At 53.5% G+C, this 25,775-nt stretch overlaps 1 protein-coding gene across 7 annotated transcripts; it reads right to left on the bottom strand.

The window, feature by feature from the left end:
* TFAP2A (transcription factor AP-2 alpha) lies at positions 1–24,916 on the bottom strand. 7 transcript variants are annotated; one of them, XM_041769756.1, is made up of 8 exons: positions 24,690–24,916; positions 13,962–14,019; positions 13,585–13,822; positions 10,333–10,384; positions 8,121–8,352; positions 6,075–6,193; positions 4,004–4,145; positions 1–2,002 (listed from the first exon to the last, which is right to left on the bottom strand). In XM_041769756.1, exons 1-8 carry the CDS (start codon positions 24,760–24,762, stop codon positions 1,714–1,716), a joined length of 1,203 nt encoding a protein of 400 aa, XP_041625690.1. In that variant the 5' UTR covers positions 24,763–24,916; the 3' UTR covers positions 1–1,713. The 7 variants fall into 7 exon arrangements, with proteins under 7 accessions (XP_041625690.1, XP_041625688.1, XP_041625686.1 ...); XM_041769754.1 differs by having other exon boundaries at positions 13,585–14,019; positions 24,690–24,837; XM_041769752.1 differs by lacking the exon at positions 24,690–24,916 and adding an exon at positions 20,193–20,534 and having other exon boundaries at positions 13,585–14,019.
* Positions 24,917–25,775: the final 859 nt, after the last annotated feature.

The raw sequence follows: 25,775 nt of genomic DNA, 5'->3' as shown, positions 1-25,775 counted from the left end.
CAAACAATCTTTTATCCAAAAGAATACATTGGGTTTTATTGTGTCATTTGTCTGAATACAGACTCAGTGGAATATCTAAATGATACCCTGCTCTGAACTCCAAGTTGAAAGTAAGTTTTTATTATACTTGAGGGAAACAATGGGTTCAGCTGCTTATTGCAAGGAGCAATTGCCAAGGGAGAGTTAAACTCAATTACTGTAACCATACTGAATAAAAAATACTGCCAAGAACAAAAATACGCCTGGGTAAAGACAGCCACTGAATAAAAAAAAATCGACATAAAGCGTATCAAATATTTATTTATCTGGGTAACAAAGGACTATGATACATTGACAGGCATGGAAACTACTGCCAGCACAACTCAATACAATACAACTAGAACTGCTTCCAAAATGGCCAGTGAAAATACAGAATACCAGGTGGTCCCAAATGTTTGAAGTTCTTTGAACAAAAAGAGAGAGAAAGAGAGAGACGAGTGGGGGGGGGGGGATCCCTTACCCTTGGTTTAAAGACAATACTCATTTATTGCTCAAATGATGCTTTCAAGGGACGACAGTGGGATAAAATGAACTTTTTTTTTTTTTTCTCCCCACCATACATAGAAGGGTTATCAAACCACTCGAGTTTAAAAATCTTTCCGGGGTCCAAGATCACTTTTTTCTTTCACTTCAATGAAAAGCTAAATGTAATACTAATTATATATAAAATTTTATTTTACTTTTTTTTTTTATTTTATTCGTTCAGCTGTTTCATTGTCGCCTTTAACATGCTACAACAGGGCTAAATTCATGAATCCCAGAGGGGAAAAAAAAATGAAAATCCCCCAAACCTTGAATTTCTAAAGAAGTACCATAAACCACATGAAGAACTAAGAGGGAAGATTCAAAACCCACTAAACAAGAGGTAAACGAGATCACCAGATAAATAAAAAAAAAAAGAGGCTTAAAACAGACTCACCATATTTACAATTCCCATTAAATTACACATAAATAAATATATACAGAGACGTGAACACTGATTCCCTTATATAACTGTGAATCGTGTTGCCAGAGAAAGTTCAAGTTGGTCGCTTTACCTTGAAGAGGAAAAACTTCTACAACTGAAGACATGACATGGAGCTTCGTGTATTTGTGTTCAAGTTTATTCACAATACTGATAAAAATGTCATTTTTCCTTTTCGCCTTTTTTTTTTTTCTTTTTTAGTATGGCTACAATCTGAACTGAAGTGTGGAAGGGAAGGTGATGATTCAGTCCCATGAAGCTCATATAATCTTTTTTTAAAATTTTTATGTAATTTTTTTTTTTTTTTTAGAAAAAAAAAACCGTTTTCCATCTTTTTGTGGCGGTAGTCGTTGTGGAGTGGTCCTTGGGTTTTGTTTTGTTTTCTTTAAAAAAAAAACTCGGTTCACAAACTTGGACAGAACTTTTCTTGGCTGGCTTCACGGCCTGTTCTGTTCTCTTAGGCTCCACAGGAGGGCAAAGGGGAGTCGGTGCCGACGGGGAGGTCGAGGCAGGGGCTGTCCCGCGGATGGTGGAGGGAGTCCCCCAGCGCTGGGGGACCGAGGGCTCGGTGGCGGCGGTGGTGGCGGCGGCAGCAGCAGCAGCAGCGGGTGGGGAGGTGCCGAGACCCTGGGCTGTCACCTGCCTGCCTGGTCGGTGGGGCGGAGGCCGGGCGGGTGGGCTCTGGCCGGGCGGGGTGGAGGGGGGCGGCCTCACTTTCTGTGTTTCTCCTCTTTGTCACTGCTTTTGGCGCTGTTGTCCGTGTGGCTGTTAGGGTTGTTGCTGAGGTACATTTTGTCCATGGCTTTGAGGGCCTCGGTGAGATAGTTCTGCAGGGCCGTGACCGCGGCGCACACCGCGGGGCTGCCGAAGCCGTGCGAGATGAGGTTGAAATGGGTCAAGCAGCTCTGGATGCCCGGCTCCAGGATGGGGTTGGGCCTCGAGTTCCCCAGGGGGGATCGGTCCTGAGCCAGCAGGTCGGTGAACTCTTTGCATATCTGTCTGCAGCACAAGGGAGGCAGAGAGAGAGGAGGGGAGGGGGAGAGAGGGGGGGGGCAAAGAGAGAGAGAGAGAGAGAGTTGAGGCTCCCCTGTGGGCAGCACCAGCAGCAAAGAGAAGAGCTTTCTCCCTGCAGTGGCCTACACCAGAACCGGGGAGCCCTGACCAGACCAGAGGCCCCAGACAGGGACTTGGGGGCTGGCCACATGTTGAAAGGCCCAGACACCCCTGGGGGCAGGGGGGACCGAGACATGGCTCTTTCCTTCCACGCAGGCCTTCCTACCTTCCCAAGTATCTCACCCCACTCCTCACCGCTCAGCTACACCTAACTGCTAGACCCTTCCTCTCTCACTCACACCAAACACCCCTGACACAGAAAAAGATTTCACACATTTAGAGGAGAAACAAAGGAGAAGGAGAGGGACAAGGAGTCAGAAACACCAGCATCTCGCCAATGGCCAAAAGCATGCAGCCAGCAGCTGTCCTGTTCAAAGTGTTACAAAGACCCTCATCCTGCTCTCTTCTAGGGAGACCTCAGTTGGCGGGATGAAATCTCCGCTCATTCACCTTCAAACCAGGTGGGATGCAGACAGAAAGGCAAGCTCTTCTTGGGATTACTTTGCCTTTAAAAAAAAAGGCACAAAAAACCTGTTACTTGGGGACAATTCAGATTGGTAGAGAGAGAGAGAGAGAGAGAGAGCTAGCAAGCAAGGGGCAGAGGGAGAGGGATCGAGGGAATCTTAAGCAGGCTCCAGGCCTCAGCCAGAAGCAGGGCTCGATCTCGATCTCAGGACCCTGAGATCTTAACCTGAGCTGAAAGACAGAGTGGGACACTTAACTGAGCTGCCCAGGTGCTCCTCAGGCTGATTTTTGAGAAGAAATACACACTTCAATGTCAATTTCCCATTCCAGCTCTTCTCTCTCTCTCTCTCTCTCTCTCTCTCTCTCTCTCCTAGGGAAATTGTGAATATGGGTGTGCTTAGGAAGCTAAGGGAAGAGGGAAAGTTGAAATCTCAGAAAAAGTCTTGAAAAGTCAGAAACACAGACAGAGGAGGCCTGTGCCCTGGAAGCTGTCTCAGAGTCTGGGAAGCAAGGACTGGCTGGGGCCTTCCTGAGGCAGGAGCAGCCTGGAGGGGGTGGGGGTGTTGGTATGAGGTGGGTAGGGAGGAGAGAGAGTGGGAGTACTGGCAGGCTGCCCACTGCAAGGCCAGCTGATGTCCCCAGGCCAGAAACTGTCCCGCCTTAGGCCTCAGCCTCTGCCCCTGGGTTCCAAGCCCTCCTGTGACATCGACTTTGATAATTAAGGGCTTCCAAACAAGCCTTTTAATTTCCAGAAAACATATCAAAACAGTCATTTTCTTTTCACACACCACCTGGAGAAGCCTATTCAGCCCAAGCACTGATGGGAATATAACTTGGGCCATTTTGAAACCTATTTGACATCTCGCCTGTAGGCTAAAACTTGTGGGCTGTGTGTGTGTGTGTGTGTGTGTGTGTGTGTGTGACTTTCCAGGAGGGAGGGGAAAGGAAGGCAAGAAATGGGATAAGGGATTAAGGTTGAAACTAGGACAACTTCTGGCTTGCACATTTTGCAGGCCACTGCTTAATCCTTGCCCTCGAAGAACATATTGATAGGAGACAAAAAGTGATACCCACCTACCGACTCGATGCTGGTCTCTCTAAAACAACATAGTCACCAATCCACACTCAGCACTAGATCCCCACAATACTCCACCCCCATGCACACTAATTTTTTTTTTTTAACTGAGAAGGTGGAGCAGAAGAGAGAATAAGGGATGGAAACACACCACCAACCCCACCTCCACCTCCCCTTTAACATAGAGTGTAGATTCTAAGATTGTGTTGTTCACTTCGATTATTCACAACAAAGCTGATTAGCACCAAACGAAGAGGGGAGAAAAGTGAGACCAGAAATGATTTTGATTTTTGTTTCTCTTGACAGTAAGACACAGAGACCCCAGAGAGGTAAGGTAAATGCCTTACTTTGTAGCCAGGAGCATGTTTTTTCTTGTCACTTGCTCATTGGGATCGGAATGTTGTCGGTTGAGAAATTCAGCTACTGCTTTGGCAGGAAATTCGGTTTCGCACACGTACCCAAAGTCCCTGGCTAGGTGGACGGCTTCTCCTGGCAGGAGGTGAACGCAAGAGAATGAAAAGAGTTGAGGTCAGATTTTCCTCCCTACTTCGCTTATTTTCTTAACCCAGATGTTGAAGAAAACACAAACTACTTGTTTTCTCGTTTCAGGCATTTTATTTCCTTTCCTGTAGAATCTGGCAGATGAATTTATCAAGGGGAAAAAAAAAATGGTCACTTGTCCTAGAAGGCCAAGAAAATTTGAAAATGTAGATCCCATCCACCACCCTCCAGTCCCATCCCCCACCCCAGGACATTTCCCCAACTTCTCTTTTAAAACGTCCCTTGTATTCCAACCTCACACCTATCAACACGTTCATAAATGATATTCATAATTACTCGTTGAGCTTTTCTGCAAGGGAACCACTAAAGGTTTACATTTTAACTTGATCGCATATAATTATCTGTTCATCCAAACCGATTAACCAAGAGGATTTGAGGGTCACTCCACTGAGTCTGTCTGTGTTGTTGATTTTCGAATCTTTGGTTTTAATTTCCTGAACCAGTTGGTTTTTACTGCAGGGCTTCCTGCCATTAGCTCCAGCTCCGGAAAAACGCATGCGCCAATTAGAGCATCAAAGCCCTCTCTGCAGAGCTTGTTTCCATAAAATGGAGCGGATCACAAACAATAACAGTTCTCCAGAAACTGCCTCCCTGCTACAGGACTCAACCCCCAAGCTCATGCACACTCTCACACTACACCCGAAGCCACTACTACCGTTTCCTTTGCGCATAATTCTTTGGGGGCATGGAGTGTGGGTTCTGTATGCAACTGATGTGATTTTTGATGTAAAGCTACTGTAGTTGAGTTTCTGGCACCAAACAACTGCTTATTGTCTGACGGTTATGTTATCATCTTTAACACGCCATTTACACATGCCTCGTAGGATTCCTCCTCAAGTTTAGGGTTCTCAACTTTTTTTTTTTTTTTTAGTTCTTTAGGAAGCTGGAACTCAAATCAGTTGTAGGGTGATCTCCTCAAATGTAAGATGTAAATGAGATAAAATGCCTTCTCTAAATAGAAATGGTAGTTTTGACATCTACCTGATAATTTAAGTGTCTTTTTTTTTTTAACCTATTGGCATAAGACATTTCCAACACAACACAAAGGAAAATGCAGGACAGCTTATACATTCGTTCCAACACATCTAAACTTCAGCTAATTTAGTATCAGAAAAACTTAACAGGAATCTAGAGGAAGCAGGAATGTGACTGGATTCTGGTGACAGTGTATCTAGAGCATGGAGTGAGAACAGGGGTAGCTTTTGTTTTGAAGGATTGGGAAGCTTGTGTGTGTGTGTGTGTGTGTGTGTGTGTGTGTGTTAAAACTGCCATGAGAAACTTTTTGCAATGCTTCTATTTCTTTTTTTCTTCCCTGGCCAAACAATCCAAAATCTAAAATTGCTCACTTTTCTTCCCCTCCACTAGGGAAGCACAATTAAATAAGAGATAAGGGAGCATATGTTTGGAAAACAAAAACCTAAAAGGGCATATAACCCTGAGCTTTCAGGACGGTCTTAAATCAGGATGCAGGTCAAAGATTCCCAAATTAATTCAGGAAGTAATGGTCACGCATTTCTCAAACGCAGATGTCAGAATAGCTTAAGTGATTTACTGCTGAGCTCTGTAGAGGAGACAGGAACTTGGAGAATATGCAGTTCTTAAATTTTCACTTTGTTTAGGTCAGGATTGGGCTAGGGAGTTGTAATTTTGTGGCAAAGGAAAAGAAGAAAGGAGGACAGGAGTGAGTGCAAATAGTTTTTTCACATGCAAGGATTCTATTCACTTCCAGCTATATTCTATGGAAAAAAAAATGAAACTGCCCAATCGACACAAAATACAACCAAACATCTAGCCACTAAGTATTATCCATTTTCCCAGAAGACAGTTCCCTTCTTGTTAGCAAGTGGACTCGCTTACCCTCCACTAGTGATGTGAGCAGGGTGACATTGGCAGCTTTACGTCTCCCTGCTGGCAGATTTAATCCTATTTTGTCCAGTTTTTCTCTTAAAGATCTTCCTCCATTTTTAGACTTCGCCCTGTTTCACAAATATATGCAAGAAAGGGATTTAGAAAACATTGGGTTGCTCTGTGTCACGTTATAGTCATTTTGACAACTTCCTAACATGTGCTTTTTAAAATTAAGAATCATAGCCCCGAGACACTTAAGGGAGGGAAACCTAGAAAGGAACGGTACAGAAAGATCATAGGAGACAGATGCTAAACTATAAAGCACCCCCTGTGCTCAGTTATTATTGCAGCTATTGGTGGCAGGTTGGAAGGTTTTGATTTCACAACTCTCTAAAGAAGAACCACAAACAAACAAACACAGTTCCCATCTCTAGGGTTTGAGGCATTTTTGAGTTCAACTGATTACTGTATATTTTCCCTGTTGTTACAATCACACAAATCCCAATGGGGTCTTTAAATTGTCTTTGCAAGAACCGCTGTTGGGTTGTTCAGAGTAACCAAAGTTATCATCGCTCTCACGTTTCTTGCTCTGGCTCTGGCCCCAATGGGAAATTCATTTTACCAACTGTTTACATGCCACGTCACTAGCCTAACTGGAAATGTCACACGCGGGTATCAGCCTTTAAAAATTCTCACTGACTTCAGAAACAATGGAGGTGGTTCTAAATAGATGTCTAAATAGGCTCCCATCGTCAGAAAGTGGTTAAGATAAATTGTTTAAATAAAACAGCAAATTAATTAATTTCAGATTTTATTCCCAGCCCAAGTGCTCTTTAATTGTGTGGATTAGATTATACTCCCCTAGGTAAACAGTCTCCAATATTGGGGATGGGGGAAGGGGAGGAAAAAGCAGAGGCCGCATTCAGATCCGTGCCAGAGAAAGATGACAAGAGGAAGCAAAATGACGGTGAGTGAAGAAGGAGAAAGGAGAGATCAGAAAAGCTGATGTTAAAACCTTCCAAAAATAGTTTTACAGGCTTTGTGTGGGATGTGCCCATCAGAGCGGGACTGTGAGCCCATAGATGCATAGATGCACTGATGTGACGTTCTTGGTCTAGGTTCTTATTTTGGAAAGAAAAGAAGAAAGACAGAAAGAAAAGATCACCTGGGAAAGTTCAAGCCCACAGCCACCACTCGCAGCGCTGGGTGGAACCCTGGGTGGACGAGGTCCAAGGAAGGGAGAAACCTGCCCTGAGGGAAGGTGCTTCACCTGGCATCCCCTTATCAAATCTTATCGATGACACGGATCATTGCGACCTCACAGAGGTGAGCTGTGCATCCCTGGCCACGTATGGAACATGCACTCGTGGGGAACGCCACACCGGGTGCACGTGAACGAGTCCTGCAGGCCGCCCGGGGCCCGGCGCCTGCGGCCAGGGCGACGCTGATGGGGCGGGGAGGACAGAGAGGGCGGCCGCCCCACGCTGAGCCAGCGTCTTCCACCTACGCCCCGTTCCAGGGACGGTGGGGGGCCGCCGGAGAGCCAGGAAAAGTGAGGCACCTGGGACAAAGTTTCCCAGGGCTTGCAAGGTGTGCGCCAGAAGCAAAAAGGCGGCTGCACGGCGCCCCGCCGCTGCAGCAGCCGGGACTGAACCCGCGGCGCGGTGAGCTGCGCGTGCGCGCGGGGAGTCTGGCGCGGGGTGGGGGGAGCGGGGGGGGGGGCGCGGAGGGCTCCGGGCGCGTGCGCGCGCGGCGGCGGCCCCGGGCGCGCGCGGCAGCACCCCGAGCGCGCGGGGCGGTACGGAGAGCGCAGGCGCGCGCCGCCTGACCCCGCCCCCAGTTCCCACCCACCCGGCTCTGCGCCCTTGGCCCCGCCCCTTTTCTCCTCCCGCGAAGGGAGGGCGGCGGCGCGGCGCGGCGCGGCGCGAGGCCCGCTGGCGTGGCCGCCCAGGCGCAGGCGCAGTGTGTCCCCGGGCGGCGGGGCGGGGCGGGGCGGGGCGCGGAGGGCAGGGCGAGCGGGGCGCGCGGGGCGCGCGGGGCGGCGCCGGGCCTCACCTCCGCAGCACTCCGCCCAGCAGCGAAGCGTTGAGACACTCGGGCGGCGAGAGGCGCCGCTGCACTTCCGCCACCGTGACCTTGTACTTCGAGGTGGAGCTGAGGAGCGAGAGGCGACCCGGAACTGAACAGAAGACTTCGTTGGGGTTCACGACGCCGCCGAAGAGGTTGTCCTTGTTTATGGGGATGGCGGAGACGGCGTTGCTGTTGGACTTGGACAGGGACACGGGGCCTGCGGAGACACGCGGGGCAGCGGCGCGTGGGCGTCGGGGTCCCGCCCCCAGCCCGGCACCCGCCCGGCGCCCGCCCGGCGCCCGCCCGGCACCGAGCCTCCCCGCCAGCCCGCACCCTGCCTTCCCCGAGGGCCGCAGGGGCGCAGTCTGGAGCCGGCGCTGGACCCGTGACCCCCGGGCTCTCCTCCGAGCAGAGGGGGCCCAGACGAGGTGCTGCAGCGCGGGCTCCGGGGCAGGGCTGCGCATTGCGTTTGCACCCCGAGAGCGAGCCCTGCGTCCCGGGGGGCTTGGGGGGGCGCGGCGGGCGGGGTTAGTGTCGGGGACCAGCCGCCCCCAGGACCTCTAGTAAACAGCACAGAGGTCAGAGGGCCCCGGCGGCCTGTAAGGGAGCCCGAGGCACCGCGCCGGGAGGCGGTGGCTTCTCCTGCCACACCCCGCACGCGCCCCATCCTCTGGACAAACCGGCCCTGCCCTGCGTTTAGTCTTTAAAAAAAAAAAAAAAGGATCCCGACTTTTCGGAAATCCATTCCAAAGCCCCATTTTGGACTGGGAGAGGAAAAAGGACAAACAGGTTCAGCACCGTGGGTACTAGCAAGACGCCCTTTTGTTGAGCAAATAGTTGATACCCTTGTCTGTCTTAAGCGTCTTCATTGGAAAAGGGAGAGGGTATATATTTTTGCTGGTTAAAATCCTCCAGCTCGTCATTGTCGCGCCTCCCCCCCGCCCCCCCCGCCGCCCCGTGCACAGGGAAAAAAGAAAAAAAAATTCCAGGCCCAGCAGAAAGTGCACTACCTACCATGTTGCATTTCTCAACAACCCAACATAATTCAGATGCATTCACAACCATTTCAGGGACTGGATGCATTTGTATTTTTAAAATTCCACAAGGAGACATATATAATAATATGCATACATTCTCCTCAGTACTCCTCCCTCCTTAATGGGGGATATTCTAGACGTATGGGGAGGTGGGGGGGGGCTCTAGGTTTTGGATAGATCACTTGTGACATTAATAGCTCTGGGGAGGCTAATAGAGACAATAGGAGTTAAACGAACTCTTGAGAGATTACTAATAAAAGAGCCAATTATCATGTCGACTTGGAAAGAGCATCTCTTAAGATTTATCCCTTGCACATCTAATTTGACGTGACAAAGACTTCACAGATGCAAAGACGAAACTTTAAACTAACAATATACTGATTGGGGTTAGAAATGAGAACAGTTTTATATAGCATCGTCCTCTGGTGGTGCCTAGAATCCTGAAATGTAACACTGCCACCATAACAACAACAAAAAAAGCTACTGTGAATAGCATTTAATCCAGTGAACTTTATTTCTACTCACTAGACACAATGCAGATGACAAATCCATCCAAATTACTTGACACTTTTCAGAAACAATTTCTGCTCTGAACAATTACGCTAACAATGCTGACAATCTTCAAGATGCTAATTTTAACCAAAAGCCAAATTTTTGTTAACCTAATTCACAAAGTTTAAAAACCCTTAAACGGCTAATGAGAAATTAAATTGAAGAACACGAAAGTTTTTTTTTCTCTCTCTTCCTCTGCTAAGGCATGTTAATAAAAGACACAACTGCTCTTACGGTAATGTTGAATTATTTGCACTGTTGTAGCGTTATACACTTCTTAACACTCATACAACGGATTAGCTAAACTATTAAAACCATTACAAAATTGAAATGCCACTTCCAAATCAGTTCAACTATTACACATTGCATGTGTTTGTCCAGAAACTAAACTAAATTCAGTGGTCAAATCATGAACAAAGCTAGCCTGTTGCCATTACTAGCATACTGAAAGCCGATCATTTAAGCATTGCTGTTCCATGCCATCTATTTGCTAATTCTGAGCCTTTAGGAAATCCTATTTGAAAAAAATAAATACAGCTCTGCAAGTTCTTTTTAAATAGCGCTATGCCTGTAAGGACATGCCTGGAATGTAGAAGGAAATGGCTTACCTTTCTTAATTACAGTTTGATCTGGGATGTTAATACCCGGGTCTTCTACGTGCTGCAACAAAAGGATACACATGGATGTAAGTGTATAATCAAAACAAAAGGAAATGAATATTCCATGCAAGATGGGGGGAGGGGAAGGTGTAGAGTCAAAATCTCCCCCTCCCGGTATAGTGACATTTATATATAAACATCTCATCTTGGCTTATTGGAATTTGAGGCTTTGGAACTCAAGAGGTTTCACTGCACACCCACAGCCAATTTCTCCTCCCCCAGCAAATAATCCATGTTTGAAGGAGCTGGGGGTGGGGAATAAAACTTTCTTTGGAAATTAAACCAAGTTTTGGAGCACCTAATCTTTCTCACAAAGTCAGTTCAACCTTTAAAAATGCACCTAGCTTTAGTTTGGCGCCTCGGCGGCTTCGGACTTTAGCGATTCCCAGTGTTCAGGCAGCAAAAGCCAGGGAAACACAATAGAAATGACAGAGGCGGGAGTAGCAGGGGAGGGTTGTAAACGTTTTGGGTAATGCGATAAAAAGCAAATGCATATACACACCCTCACTTATGGAAAACTAGAAATAAATTTTAAAGAAGACTACTGCCTAAACTGGGTATCAGAAAGGAATATGAGAACGATGAAAAAACAAAACAAAACAAAAAACCATTGAGGGTGTTTTTTTCCCCCTGTTGTCCAGCAGCGGATTTGTTGGTGTGGTTTTTTTTTTTCTTTTTTTCTTAGCCCCCCCAACCTTTTTTTTTTTTTTTTTTTTTTTTTTTACAGATGGGTGGGTATACGTGTGTGCTAGAGTCAAAACGTGATTAGAAAGTAAAATGAAATCATGTTTTCTAATGCAGAAACTGACAGGCAATATAATGTCTGGCTGTGTTTACAAATTAGCACCAGGGCTGCTGAGATAGAAGATTTCGCAATCGTTACCAAACACAGGCATTACCATTTAAAAAACTATTACTTCCTTCTCTAGTCTTTGTCCAACAATAATACTGATTCGAACATTTTCCATTCTGTCTTGGATTTATGCTCCTGTTAATTGTGCCTGATTGCAATGATTCCGGGTGGATGGTACTAAGTTGCTTTATTACAGGTTTTATTATACTCAATGCTCTCATTTGTAACTTGCCTAAAGTGCTTCTGGATTTAAGTATAATTAAATTGAGAAATGTTCAGAAATGACTACTGCTGCAGTTCTTGTGTTTTAACTATATGGGGAAATATGATCCCTTTATGCATGCACCCTAAACCCATAAAGTAAATGTAGTGTGGCATAATACTTTTATTTGTGTTATTTCTAGACCTTGTCCATACAGAGAAGACTGTTAAGTTTAAAACCCCACTGAGATATTAATGATTAAATAATTTTCACCATCAGTTTGATTTTCTTAAATATTTAGCAGTCATTCTTATTAAAGGTTAACTGTTGCAGCAATGGGAAAATTGAAAACAACCCTTTTCCTGACCCAAATTCCTTTGAAAGAATTTTTTTTTTCTTAATAGGTGGGGGAGGGTGGGGAAGAGCAGCAACTGGGTTTCCCTGTTTTTATTTGATCTTTTGGTTAATTTCTCCTTCTGACTAGTTTCGCCACAAAGAGGGACTATACAGGTGTTAAGAATTCACACCAGCCACTTTGGAATTTTTGCAAAGTAGAGCAATTCTAATTCACAGTGATTCCAAAAGGCTGCAGTGCATTTTGCAATTCAAATATTTCCAAAGAGCAGGCTAGGAAAAAGGATTCAGAGGCTCCTTGGGAAGGGGAACTAAAATGATCACAACTTCCAGGTTTGCTTTTTAATTTCTTTTTCTCAACTACTGCTCCTCCCATTTTACTTCCCAAGAAATGCCCTGTTTAGTATCAGTTTCCAAAAACATTTATGAACACACACACACACACACACACACACACACACACACACTGCTTACTAAACCCCACAATGGATCAAGTGCCTACTTTCCTGCTTTCCATGCAAGGCTGCTAAACATAACCAACAAATTTCCATGATTAACTGGGCCAAATGAGCGCCGTAATAAATTTTCTATTTTCCTATGTAACTTAAATAATGTTTTAAATTCACCAAGCAAGCAGGTAAGTTCATCTGACCATTTTCTTTGCAATCTAATGCAGTAATCATTAAACTGTCAACGGACATATTGCTGCAATATTTGATGCACTAATTTGAAATAGCATTTTAGTAAAAATCACATCCAGATACATTTCCTCTCCAAAGAAAAGCAGCATTAACAGAGCCTTTACAGCTTTAATAAAATTATTGGCTCATTCTAATTCCATTTCAGGAAGGTTGTGAGGAAATCATAAATACACAGAACTGAAACAGAGATGCTGGTTTAAATTTAATTTCAGAAAGTATTTTCAAATTATCAATAGCCTGGTTTACATTGTAAATAGTACATGTGCTAATACCATGCTTATTCAGAAATCGTTTTAAACTGCATTTATTGATAACTGAATTAGAACTCAAATAATGTATTGCCCAATAGTCTCAAAACATTTAATTTAATATGGGGTGTAGTAGGTTCTGATAGGAGTTGGGAACCCAGCTAATGATTTATGAGGTCAGCACTTAGCACCCCTAGGAGAGAAGGAGGCTGCATTTTAATGTCCCCCTGCTCCGATTTGCTGCTCACTATTCTTTAATCAGGGTAGGGTACCACACATTAACTTTTTAGATAATCACTAGTGCTTATGAAATCCGGTAAAAAAAAAAAAATTTACGTATGTCGTTCACACTTTATTTTAAACTGCCAGGGTGTCCAATGAGCTCTTTTTGGTGGAATTTAACATCTTTTTTCAGGACAGGCAGGAATCCCCACGCCAGACTCGGCGGTGGAATAAGATCCTCTCCCAATCGAAACAGTTTACTGTCGTGGCGAGGGGCAGATATTGTTAATGGTGACATTCGTCTGATTTATTTCTATGCCGGTGGAAATGGTAATGCAGGCATTGTTCGAAGGAGCTGCAGGAACCATTGTTCTAGGGCTAGAACTCTCAACTACTTTTTGATTTTTTTTTTAAAATTCGGTCGCTTAGGTGGATCCTCAAAGTGTCCGCTCCCCACCCCCACCCCCACCCCCCCAAAAAAAGATAATGAAAATGAGATTTCGAACAGGTAAATGCCGCGGAGGGAAACCCGGCCCCGCAGGCTGTGCGTCCCGATTATCCGCTCCCGGCTGGGTGCGCAGGGGCCGCGTCCCCCCTGGCACCGCCCGCGCGGCCTCTTACCGGGACGTCCTCGATGGCGTGAGGTAAGGAGTGGATCGGGAGGTCTCCGAGTCCTGAGCTAAGCCCGTGTGGGCCGTGCAGGAGGTCTTCGTGTCGCCGGTAGTCCCTGCGAGGATCCAGGCCCGAAAGCTGGTGGGGCAGCCCCCGGTGAGTGTGCAGGAGCCCAGACTCCTGGCTCTGCCTCTGGCCGGGCCAGCCCGGGTGCTGCGGCTGCGGCTGGGCGTGCAGGGGGTTCAGGCTGTAGGGGTCGTTGACGTGGGAGTAAGGATCTTGCGACTGGGGGTAGATAGGCTGGTAGGGCGGGGGGAAGTAAGGGGGCTGGAAGTCAGCATTGGGGGTGTGGGACAGCGGCGGGGCGCTCGTGTAGGGAGATTGACCTACAGTGCCCAGCTGGGGCAACCGCGCCGTCCCGTTGCTGGTGCCGTCGTGGCGGTCCTAAGAGAGGGAGAGAGAGAGAAAGGGGGGGAAAGAACAAGAAATCAGGCGTCGAGTCACAGCTGTCCACTCTAAACCCACTCCCCAGGACTGCGTGGGAAACCGCTCCTTCCCGTCCGCAGGCCGCCGAAAGACACCAGCTCTAAGTTACTCATTTCCGAAAACACCCCACAAATGCATGGGGCTCTTCCAAAAACGCAGGGAATCAGATCGTGCAAATGTAAGGGCGCAAGAAGCTCGGGCTTAGGCGTTTCTTTCAAAGAGTGTGTGTGTGTGTGTGTGTTGGGGGGGGGGGGGTAGAGATAGAAAAAGGCCTCCCAGAACACAGCCCGTTAAAAGCAGCGTGAAACCTCCCTTTAGCAAAATTAAAATTCCTGCTAAATATTAAACAGCAGAAGCGGCCTTTTCTTTCTCCCCTGGATTTGAACCTGCCAGCAACTGCGTTATTGTTTACCCTTGTTCCATTTATTTGGAGGTGGGGGGTGGGTGGGTAAAAAAAGCACACACGTTCAAAGACTATTACCATTTCATGACTATTTAAATAGAAACATTTCGTAGAGGGGCTGTAACGAAAGCACGCGTTTAAATTACCAGCTTAGAGAAGGTTTTAAGTGCAGGATGGGGTTCTGTCTTTTTCGCTTCCTCAGTTAGGAGCCTGTTCTCGACAGGGTCGATTTATGGTACGGATGGGGAGAGGGGAGGACCGCAAGGCAAGGTTTAAAATAGAAAGATTCAGCCTTATTGGGTTTAAAAGGGAGAGGGGCACCCCCGGGGCGGAGGCGCCCGCCCCTTGCACCCCAGCCCCAAAGGGCAGAAGAAAACGCCTGACTTTAGGAGCCTCTACTGCAATTCGCTTGCAAAACAAGGGAACCGAGTGGATTCCAGGGAGTGCGAACCCTCGGAGGTTCAGCCCCGGCCCCGAGGGTAGGGGACACCCCGGGCCGCGTTTTCCCCTCCCCCGCGGATGGATTAAGCATCAAACCTTGAGAACATCTCAGGAGACCATGGATAGGATGAACGGCGAGGAACACGCCTGGGGAAGTAGCGAACAACTCAGGAACAGTGGAAAGTGGGGGGTGGGACTCACCATAGCTGAAAAACTGTGAACTAACATCTGCGAAGAGTCTGGGGTAACGAGTCAGGGTGGAAAAAAAACAAGCAAGCCTGGAGAGCCCGGCTGCCCCGCCGCCCGAGCGCGCCCCACACAAAAGGCGCCGAGAGCCCCGCGCCACCCAGGACTCCGGTCACGGCGCAGACGCTCCCCCGAGCGCTGGAGCCCCGCTCTGGTCCATCCGAACTTGAACCACCGACTCGAGCGGCGCCTTCAGCTGGTCGAACCCACGGTCTCTATCCTGCCGTGGTGGCTTAGGATTCAAAGTTCCTTAAAAAAAAAGGAAAAAAATGACCTTATTTTAAACTTGCCAGGGTGTCCAATGAGCTCTTTTTGGTGGAATTTAACATCTTTTTTCAGGACAGGCAGGAATCCACGCCAGACTCGGCGGTGGAATCAGATCCTCTCCCAATCGAAACAGTTTACTGTCGTGGCGAGGGGCAGTATTGTTAATGGTGACATTCGGTCTGATTTATTTCTATGCCGGTGGGAAATGGTAATGCAGGCATTGTTCGAAGGAGCTGAAGGAACCATTGTTCTAGGGCTAGAACTCTCAACTACTTTTTGATTTTTTTTTTAAAATTCGGTCGCTTAGGTGGATCCTCAAAGTGTCCGCTCCCCACCCCCACCCCCCACCCCCCACCCCCCACCCCCCACCCCCCACCCCCCACCCCCCACCCCCCCAAAAAAAAAGAAAAAAAAAAAAAAAAAGAGGGAGGGAGGGAGGGAGGGAGGGAGGGAGGGAGGGAGGGAGGGAGGGAGGGAGGGAGGGAGGGAGGGAGGGAGGGAGGGAGGGCAACTCGCGCCGGAGCCGGCTCTCAATGCAGTCCATTGACGGGAGCCTCAGTGTAGCAAATCGGAGGTGGGGAGAGGGAGCGCGAGAGACAAAAAGCGGGCGAGAGAGGGAGCGGGCGAGCGCGCGGGGGGCCGCGGCGCGGCGTCTGGCGAATCACAGGGAAGGGGCAACATTTTAAAAGGTTGCAGGGCATGCAAAAGTGAAAGAGAAAGAGGGAGAGAGGGAAACCGAGGGAGAGAGCGCAGAGAGGGAGAATGTGTGTGCGTGCGCGTGTGAGAAAGAAAGTGTGGGTGAGAGAGAGGAGCCCGGAGTGGGGAGAGGGGAGGGAGGGAAGGAGGGAGAGCCCGAGAGGAGGAAGGGAGGGAAAGAGGGAGGGAGGGAGGGAGGGAGGGAGGGGGAGGGGGCCGAGCCCGAGCGCACGCAGGGGGGAGGCCGCGGGGGAGGGGGAGGGGAGAGGAAGCGAGCGAGGACAATCAGACCTAAAAGGCTGGGGCAGACCTCGGGATGCCGTGGGGGCCGCGCGCCGCGCGCAGGAGCTGCCGGGGCCCGCGTCCGGGCGTTCATCGGGCTCTGGGCGCGGGCGGTGCTGCCCTGCCCGCTGCGGCCGCGGGCTCCTGCGCTCCGCGGCCCGGCCTGGGGCTCGGGGCTCGGCTGCCCGCCGCCGCGCCGCTCCTCCATGGCCCGGCGCCCCCCGCCCCCCTCCAACCCCGGACCGCCCGGGCCGTCCGCTCCGCGGCAGCTGCCGCCCCGCCCTCGGCTCTCGGGGGCAGGGGCTCGGGGAGGGGGAGCCGGGACGCGGCCCGGGGCGCGCGGAGACGCTCGGCGGCCCAGCCCGGGCGCCGCTGGCACGGGCTCCGGCTCCCGGCGCAAACCCGTCCGACTGGCTGGGCCACTCCCGCCCGACGCCCCCCCACCCCCCACCCCCACCCCCCACCCCCGTGACACGGCTCGCTCTCTCCCTGCGCGGCTGGGCTGCCGCCGCTGCCGGTCCGCCCGCTGGGTTGTCAGGACAGGCGGCACCTCGCCTCCTGCGTGTCCCTGCAGAGCCCCGGCGTAATTAGACAGCCCCGAGCCGGCTCGGAAACCCGAAAGCCCTGCTCCGGCGCTCGCCCGCCGCAAAGTTGTTGCAACAGCCCTCCCTGTTCCCTCTCTCTCCGCCTCACTTACACACACATTCACACGCGCCCCCACGGGGCCCCTCGAGTTCTTCACCTCCCACCGAGGTCTCCTAGGCGCCCCGAGCCGCGCGGAGGTCGGCGCCCGCAGCTGGGTTCCAGCCTCCGCGAGGGCGACGTGCCCGAGCCTCGGGCCACGGCGCTGGCGGGGACAGTGCGCCCTCGGAGACGGAGGAGCCCCCTCGGACCGGTGCGCGGAGCCCTCCCACCCCACCCCCGCCACGGGCCTCAAAACAAAGCGGCTGGTGCGCCCTGGGGTCCCTGCGCCCCGCGCCGCGCGCGCGGGAGGAGCCCCCAGGGCAGCGTCGGTCCCCGCGGGGTGTCACCCCGTGCCCCTTGGGGTGAGAGGAGGGCGGAAAGGAAGAGCCCGGGAAAGGAGAAAGGTTTAAAATAGTCGGCGGAGAGGAGAGGGGTCGGGAACCGGGGACACATCGTTCGCACAAACCCGGGTTCTGATTTCAAGTGAAGACAAGACCCACGCTGCTGCGCCCGCGCAGACCTCTGCTCCACACGTTGCCAGCTCCAAAGGCCAAATTCAAAGAAAAGAACGGAAAAAGAAAAAAAAAAAAATAGCGAAAGCCGGGACTACCACCTATGTAGGTAACCCTCGGCCGCGGGCCCCCTCCCCCTCCGGTGACTCCGCCGCTCATTTCAGCGGGGGCTGCGAGGGAGCCCGGGGCCGCGGCGGCCAGGCCGGCGGTGCTGGGGCTTCCCCCCGAGAAGCCGGGCTCCGGAGACCCCGGGTTTGCAAATGGGCTCCAACGAGGCGCGCTCCATCCGCGCGCCCTAGGTCGTGTGCAGCTCGGCCAGGATTCCCACGGTCACGCAGCCGACCGCCGGGCGCCTGCAGGGGCTGATGCCCGGGGACCCGGCGGCCAGGCGGCTCCACGAGGTGCAGCCCTCCCACCCCCGCTCCAGGGGGATGCTCTCGGAGTGTCCCTCAGAGGGAGACGCTGCTCAGACTTCTCGTGCCGGCGGCCCCGCGCTCCATGGCCGGCGCCCCCGCCTCCAAACCCAGACCGCCCGGGCACTGGGCAGCTGCCGCCGCCCTCAGGCTTCGGGGGCGGGGGGGGGGGGGGTCGGGGAGGGGGAGCCGGGCGCGGCCCCGGGGCGCGCGGAGACGCTCGGCGGCCCAGCCCGGGCGCCGGCTGGCACGGGCTCCGGCTCCCGGCGCAAACCCGTCCGACTGGCTGGGCCACTCCCGCCCCGACGCCCCCCCCCCCACCCCCCCACCCCCACCCCCGTGACACGGCTCGCTCTCTCCCTGCGCGGCTGGGCTGCCGCCGCTGCCCGGTCCGCCCGCTGGGTTGTCAGGAACAGGCGGCACCTCGCCTCCTGCGTGTCCCTGCAGAGCCCCGGCGTAATTAGACAGCCCCGAGCCGGCTCGGAAACCCGAAAGCCCCTGCTCCGGCGCTCGCCCGCGCCAAAGTTGTTGCAACAGCCCTCCCTGTTCCCTCTCTCTCCGCCTCACTTACACACACATTCACACGCGCCCCCACGGGGCCCCTCGAGTTCTTCACCTCCCACCGAGGTCTCCTAGGCGCCCCGAGCCGCGCGGAGGTCGGCGCCCGCAGCTGGGTTCCAGCCTCCGCGAGGGCGACGTGCCCGAGCCTCGGGCCACGGCGCTGGCGGGGACAGTGCGCCCTCGGAGACGGAGGAGCCCCCTCGGACCGGTGCGCGGAGCCCTCCCACCCCACCCCCGCCACGGGCCTCAAAACAAAGCGGCTGGTGCGCCCTGGGGTCCCTGCGCCCCGCGCCGCGCGCGCGGGAGGAGCCCCCAGGGCAGCGTCGGTCCCCGCGGGGTGTCACCCCGTGCCCCTTGGGGTGAGAGGAGGGCGGAAAGGAAGAGCCCGGGAAAGGAGAAAGGTTTAAAATAGTCTGCGGAGAGGAGAGGGGGTCGGGAACCGGGGACACATCGTTCGCACAAACCCGGGTTCTGATTTCAAGTGAAGACAAGACCCACGCTGCTGCGCCCGCGCAGACCTCTGCTCCACACGTTGCCAGCTCCAAAGGCCAAATTCAAAGAAAAGAACGGAAAAAGAAAAAAAAAAAATAGCGAAAGCCGGGACTACCACCTATGTAGGTAACCCTCGGCCGCGGGCCCCCTCCCCCTCCGGTGACTCCGCCGCTCATTTCAGCGGGGGCTGCGAGGGAGCCCGGGGCCGCGGCGGCCAGGCCGGCGGTGCTGGGGCTTCCCCCCCGAGAAGCCGGGCTCCGGAGACCCCGGGTTTGCAAATGGGCTCCAACGAGGCGCGCTCCATCCGCGCGCCCTAGGTCGTGTGCAGCCCGGCCAGGATTCCCACGGTCACGCAGCCGACCGCCGGGCGCCTGCAGGGGCTGATGCCCGGGGACCCGGCGGCCAGGCGGCTCCACGCGGTGCAGCCCTCCCACCCCCGCTCCAGGGGGATGCTCTCGGAGTGTCCCTCAGAGGGAGACGCTGCTCAGAACTTCTTCAGTAGCACAGAGCGAGCCCCGCAGCAATTTGGGAGAGGGGTGCCTCCAAACTGAACCCGAACACTGGGAGGTGCGACCCAGCTCAGACTGAAGTGTGCGGGGGGGGGGGGGGGGGGCCTTCTCCAAACGGAAAAGAGCCTCCTTTTTTAGGAAGAGGGGAGGAGGACGATAGGAAGGAAAGAATGAATAAATGAAGGAATAGTAAAGATCGGAAGTTACGGAGGAAAAAAAGGGGGTCTTCTCTTTGCTTTCTCTTCCTGGTGATTCGCCCCCCCCCAATCTCGCTGGAGAGACACGCAGGGTGCACAGACGCGTGCCCAATTGCCAGCAACTGCTTCCAAACCCCATGCTCGTGTCTTCGCTTCACTCTTAGGCAGACCCCCAAACTGGCCAGAAAAAAAGGGGGGGGGGAGTGGGACATGAGCTTCGAAGGAGAGAAATGAAAGAAGACCGCGTCCACATCCTTCCTCTCCAGCTTCTCCCCTGCGTTCTTCGGGCAAATTGGAGAGGCGGGCGCTGCGCTGGGGAAAGTTTGTCCCACCCGCATTTCGCAGCTGGCTGCGAGCGGAGGAGGAGGAGGAGCGGGGAAGCAGAGCTCGGAGCCTGCGGCCGCAGGGAGAGCCAGCGCCGCGCTTACCTCGCAGTCCTCGTACTTGATATTATCCGTCAGTTTCCAAAGCATTTTCATGGATCGGCGTGAACGGATTTGCCCCCTTCTCCGCCTCGCACCCAAGTGGAGCTACTCTCTGGGTAAGCGCAAAGTGCGGGCTGCCGGCCGTGAGCGCAGGAGGAGGAGGAGGGCGAGGAGGAGGAGGAGGAGGGCGAGGAGGAGGAGGAGGAGGGCAAAAAGGAGGAGGAGGAGGAGGAGGAGGGCGAGGAGGAGGAGGGTGAGGAGGAGGAGGCGAGAAGGGAAAGAGCTCCTGTGTGCGCTCGGAGATCTCCCTCTAATGGTAGAAACTTTTCCCTTTTCCAGCTCTTTACCAACAGCCTAATCGCCTCATTAGCATATCAACAATAGTCCAATTGCTCGCCAGCACCGCAATCTGCGGCCGGCCGCTCCGACCCAGGTATAAAGGCCTCTCCGAGCCGCGAACTTGCTCCTAGAGCGCACGCCTGCCAGCGAGCCGACGAAATCTCCCCTGAGACCTGCCGTGCGCCCCGGCCCCGGCCACCCCCGGTCCCCGCCGCCGCGCCATTCCACCCCAGTCCTCTCCCCCTCGGTCTCCTCCTCCAGGGAGATGCCATCCGCAAGAACCCGGCGCTGTGCAGGGTCCGCGCCGCTGCGCCTGGGGCCCGCCTTTCAGCACCTCTCCCTCACCCCTGCCCGCGCTAACCGCGCTGTCCTTTCGGCCCCGTCCAATTTTATTAGAAATTATTATCCCTTTCGCAATTAAATATAATCATCAAACCGAGACCGGCAAAGTCACTCCAGGATTTTTGCCCAACAAGAGATCGCCTCCGCTCGCTGCAGCCACCACCTCGGGCCGCAGCGCCTTGGGAGTTTTATTGGCTTTGCTCTTCCCACCCCCCCCCACCCCAATCCCCACCCCCCCAGGTTGAAGATTTTGCCAAACGGCTCCAGTCGCTCGGCTGGGGTTTGCGATCCTTTAATTGGCCGCGTGTAAAATAAAAATTGTACCCTAAAGAGGTTAGTTGACAGCTCCAGGGGTTAAGTGATTTTCCTCTCGTTTGTATGAAGCTAGGGCTGACTGATAATTCAACGTGGTGTTTGGGCTAAGGGTTTCCTAGGTGCGATGTGGACAAAATACAGAACTCCTGTGGAGACTCACAGCCGCTCCTGGAGTTGTGCCGAAATAACCGACATATGTGCTCCGTGTCATGCATGCATCAAAATAAATCGCTAGGAACCAACTCTTCGCTGCGCTAATCTGCTCCAGTTTTCCCAAGATCCCCCTTTTTAATTAAAGCAGGGAGAGTTCCTTCATGATTTGGTGATGTTACTAAAGCGGGCGCGCTGGCGGCGCAGTGCCCGGCTGAGGCGGAACCGGAGGCCCCCGGGCCACCTCCTAGTCCAGATTGGCCAGTCCAGGCTTTTCCGCTCCACGCAGGGACCTGCTCGCCCCAGCGGGGATTGATATATATATATATTTTTTTTTTTCCTTCTGCTTTTAGTGAATTGTTTTAAAGAAGAAATTATAAAGAAAAACGAGGTGTAATCCTTTGAAATACAGAGTAATTAATTTATCTGGCTGAGCTGCTCATTTGTCCCCTGTAAAAAAAGTTTTTGTGTGGCTTTCTCCCTCCTGAATACTGCAAACGCACCAACGTGGGTCTGCCTCAGAGCTGCTCTGGTAACAACTTCTGGTTCCATCTAGGCCTGTTTTTTTTTTTTTCCAAATCTCCAGGCCTCCCAGGTCTCCATAGCGTGTCCTTGCAGAAGGGTAAAGGCTGTTGCAAACCCGAGCATTTCTTAACAGGTGGAAGGAAGGCAAGATGAGGGAGGACCACCTTCCCTCACCCCCCACCCACCCCCCATTTGCAGAAGGGCAATTCCCCTTTCGGACGACCACAGCAAATTCTCCCAGCCAGGCAGAGTAGGCCAGAGGCCCTCCCAAAAGTTAGGAAAAGGACTGGAGCTAGAAGGAGGACTTAGAGCATAAGGGACACCCTCCCTACACTCCTTTTCCCCACCTGAACACTAACACAGTTTTTTGGCTGAACACAGCCCCGGGGTTAGGCACCCCGCTCTACCCGGAAAACAGTCAACTTCCAGTGCTCTCACCACTCACCCTGAAGGGCAGCCCCGGGGCCCGCCGCCCAACACAGTGGCTTGAAGTCGGGAGATGGGCCGCCGCGAGCATTTACACCTTCGCAACCAGCGGCCACAGCCGCAGAGCGTGATCTGTAGGCCAAATCCCAGGCCTGGGAGCATGGGATTTTTGCACCCTCAGACGTCGCCACAGTACGCTTAAGGGAACTTCAAGTTTCGCTTTCTTTCAGCTTGTGGGCTGGGAAAGGCATTCAAGGCTCATCATCTTCTCCACCCACCCCCATCCCCCTCGCTGACCAGCGCCCTGCAGATTTCTGGCTCCGCAACCGCCTGGGCCGCTAAACTGTTGTTGTATTCCTGCCGAGGGTGCCTTTGAGGTGCAGATTGCGGCCTGCGGGCTCTGCGCCACAGCCCGGAGTTCTGGGCATTGAAGAAAGGCCCAGGCGAGCAGACCCCAGAGCCAGCCAGGCTGCGTTTCTGGGAACGTCATTACCAGGACAAGTCTCTTCATTGCATGTCAATGCTCTGTCCCCACCAGCACCCCGGGACGGTAGCGCCAGGCCTGGGGATAGAGGTTGGGGGTCCAGGCCTGAAGTGGGGGCGTGGAGAGGGCGTTGGAGGGAAAAATGTGTATCAGTGTGAGACAGAGACACAGAGAGAAACAAAGAGACAGTAAGAGGCCTGAATGACTATTTTCTCTGGTTGTCACCACTCAGTGGGACCCAAGAGCCCCACAGGCCAAGCCTGAAGGATCCAGTCCCTCTAGGCCCCAAATCCACATGCCCCACCCGAGAGGCAGGCCTCCCACCGCTTGCCAAACTGTGAGCCCTCAGGAGCCAGGCCCAGGGTTCACTCCTTTCCCCCTTGGGCCAGAATCTCACTGCTTCCCAACTGTAGGCCCTTGGGAGGCTCAGACCCAGTATGATCCTGTGCTGCTGGTGCCTTCCCAGACCCAAGGAGTTCTGCTGCGAAGTCCACTCAGTTTGTGGAGATAACTGCAAAGATCTAAGCCAAAGACCTTCCCCCGTGTGTAGACTTTCCAGAGACCAGAGGGGAGAAGGGCCCTGAGGCCGACCAGGGCCGTGGAGGGGAAAGGTACAGATCCCCGACATCTGTGTTTGGTGTGGGATCTGCATCCTTAAACCACAAAGTCACTCTGACTTTGGGGATGAAGTTGTATTTTAGTGAGGTTTCACCGGGAGGAGAGGTATAAAAGAACTTAGGGCTTAATAAAAATAATAAATACAAGGAGAGAAATAAAAACTGCAAGATGATTTCCTTTCCCCGACTCCAAAGAATGTAGTGAAGACCAGCCTTCTGGGAACTTTACTTCTAATGGCACAAGAGACAAGAAAAAGAACCCCCACCCAGAAAGAGCAGAGCCTCAACCTCTCCCCGTGTTCAGTTCAAATCGCCCTGCAGGCTTTTAGGCTCACAGAATCTCACCCTAACCAGGCCTCACTTGGCCAGGGGTGTGGGGGGAAAAGAGGGCCCCGCCATTCCCATTATAAAATCAGCCACCGAGGAGAGGCTCTTCCCCTCACCGGCCTTGCCAGAGCTTCCCAGGTTTCCGCAGGGAAAATGTCTGGAAGCTAGGAGAGGGCCAGGAGAATGCTCCCGGGGCCCGGGTGGGGTCAGGACTCCAGGCAGGCAGGATCAAGGGCCCAGTTGGCCTTGTGGTACCCGCGGCCTAAGCAAGGCCGAGTTTGGCAGACGTCGGTGTCTGCGAATTTCGGACCTGCCCTATCAACCCGCCGTTCACCCCTCATCCAGTCACCCCAACCTATAGCCCAAGCGGCGAAAACTGGCTTCACGACTCGCGCGGACCGAGCGAGACGCTAAACTTTGTGCAAACTCCTGTAAGTATTTCCCCCAGAGAACATTCTCGCGCGGGCGCGACCCGTCCATCCGGACCCCTTTCCGTTCTCCACGCCCCAGCAGGTCTCCAGACCTTGGAGACGGCGAGGGGGACAGGTGCACCAGAAGCCCACCCCCTGCGTCGCCCCGGGTGGGGGCCCAGAACCGAGGCGTGCGGACGCAGCGCCTGCCTTACCGCGCCCCGCAACCCCCGCCCCGCGCCCTTCCCCCTCCCGAATTAGTCATCCCCCCCCCCCCGGTTTCTACTGGGGGCGGGGGGACGGGAAGGGCCGCAGCGCCAACCGCAGGTGACCCCCGGGGCCACCTGTGGAGCGTGCGCGGGCCTTTCCGCAGCTGCGGGCCGCCGGCCGCGCGGGGTGTCCTGCGCTGCTCCTCCCCGGGGAACACTCCGGGGCGCTGCCAGGCGCGCCTCGCTCACGACTCTGCTGCCCCGGGCCAAGGCTCTCCCTCTCCGCCTCCCCCTCCCGGCCCCCTCCCCCGCTCCACCCCCGCCCACTTCACCCCAGCCGAGGCAACCCCCCGTACCTGCCAGTCCCCCATTTTGGCAAGTAGGGACATCGCTGCTCGGCGCTCCTGGCGACGGGTCCCCGCCGGGCATGGGCTGGAGGGCTCGGCCGGGCCCGCTCCCTGGAATCGCTTAGGCAAATCCTCCTTTTTTACCTGCTCACCAACATCTCACCTGGTCATAAAGAGCTGGGTTGCTACCTGCCGACGCATGCGCGCTGGCCCAGGAATTCACTCCGCCAGCCCTAGTCCCAGCGCCTCGCCGAGCTGACCTGGGAAGTGATGGATTTATAGCCGCGGCAATCTCGCCATCAGCTCCGGCTGTTCCCGACAGCCCCAACCCGCTTTCCCGGTCAGTCCCTGACCGGAGAGCAGACGCAGGCTGCCTGCCGGGGTGTGCAGGGCGCGATGCGAGTGTGAGTGGGTGTATTTTCTCACTCGAGCAATGGGGGCATCTAGGCGCTCTGCCCCAGACTCTCCTCCCTCCTCGGAACTTTGGGGCTGGGAGAGTCTCCACCCCGAGGTGGGGAGGACCGGACGGGGCGGGGGTGGGGGTGGGGTGGGGGAAGACAGCAGGGCCGGGAGATTGGGCCCGACCCCGTAGGTCCCGCACACCTGGATGCAGGCGGTAGGGCCAGGTCGTGGTCCTGGCCTCCGCACTGGCCCACGGGGTTCAGGACACCCCGGCCCCCGCGGATCCGAGTCTGCAACCCCCCAGGGCTGCTTCAGCGTCCGAGCCCAGACCAAAGTGTTTCTCAGTAGGTGAAAACGTTCGCGATTCTGTTTCATTTCTGGCTTCTAGGTTTTTAGTCTCCTCCCACCGCGCGCACACACATACACGCACACTCTTGCACACTCATACGCTTACACTTCTGTTTAAGGTGAGCCCCTCCCCCACTCCTCTCTGGCTTCCCAGCTTTATCTTTATCTTTTCCAATAACAACTTTTTAAGGGAGAATGGGGGCGTTGGTGGTTCTGGGATGGGCAACCGAGGTTCGGGCTGGGGTTTGCTTTCCCATGACAGATAAAATCACTCAAGTGATTTCACCGCTGCTTCTAATTAGAAGGGAGATTTAAGAGAAGCCACAGGATTTGGGGCTCCCGAGG

Source organism: Vulpes lagopus, chromosome 10 (assembly GCF_018345385.1).
Source record: "Vulpes lagopus strain Blue_001 chromosome 10, ASM1834538v1, whole genome shotgun sequence".
Lineage (NCBI taxonomy): Eukaryota > Metazoa > Chordata > Mammalia > Carnivora > Canidae > Vulpes > Vulpes lagopus.
The sequence above is the reverse complement of the archived record's forward strand: the minus strand, read 5'-3'. Positions and strand labels throughout refer to the sequence as shown.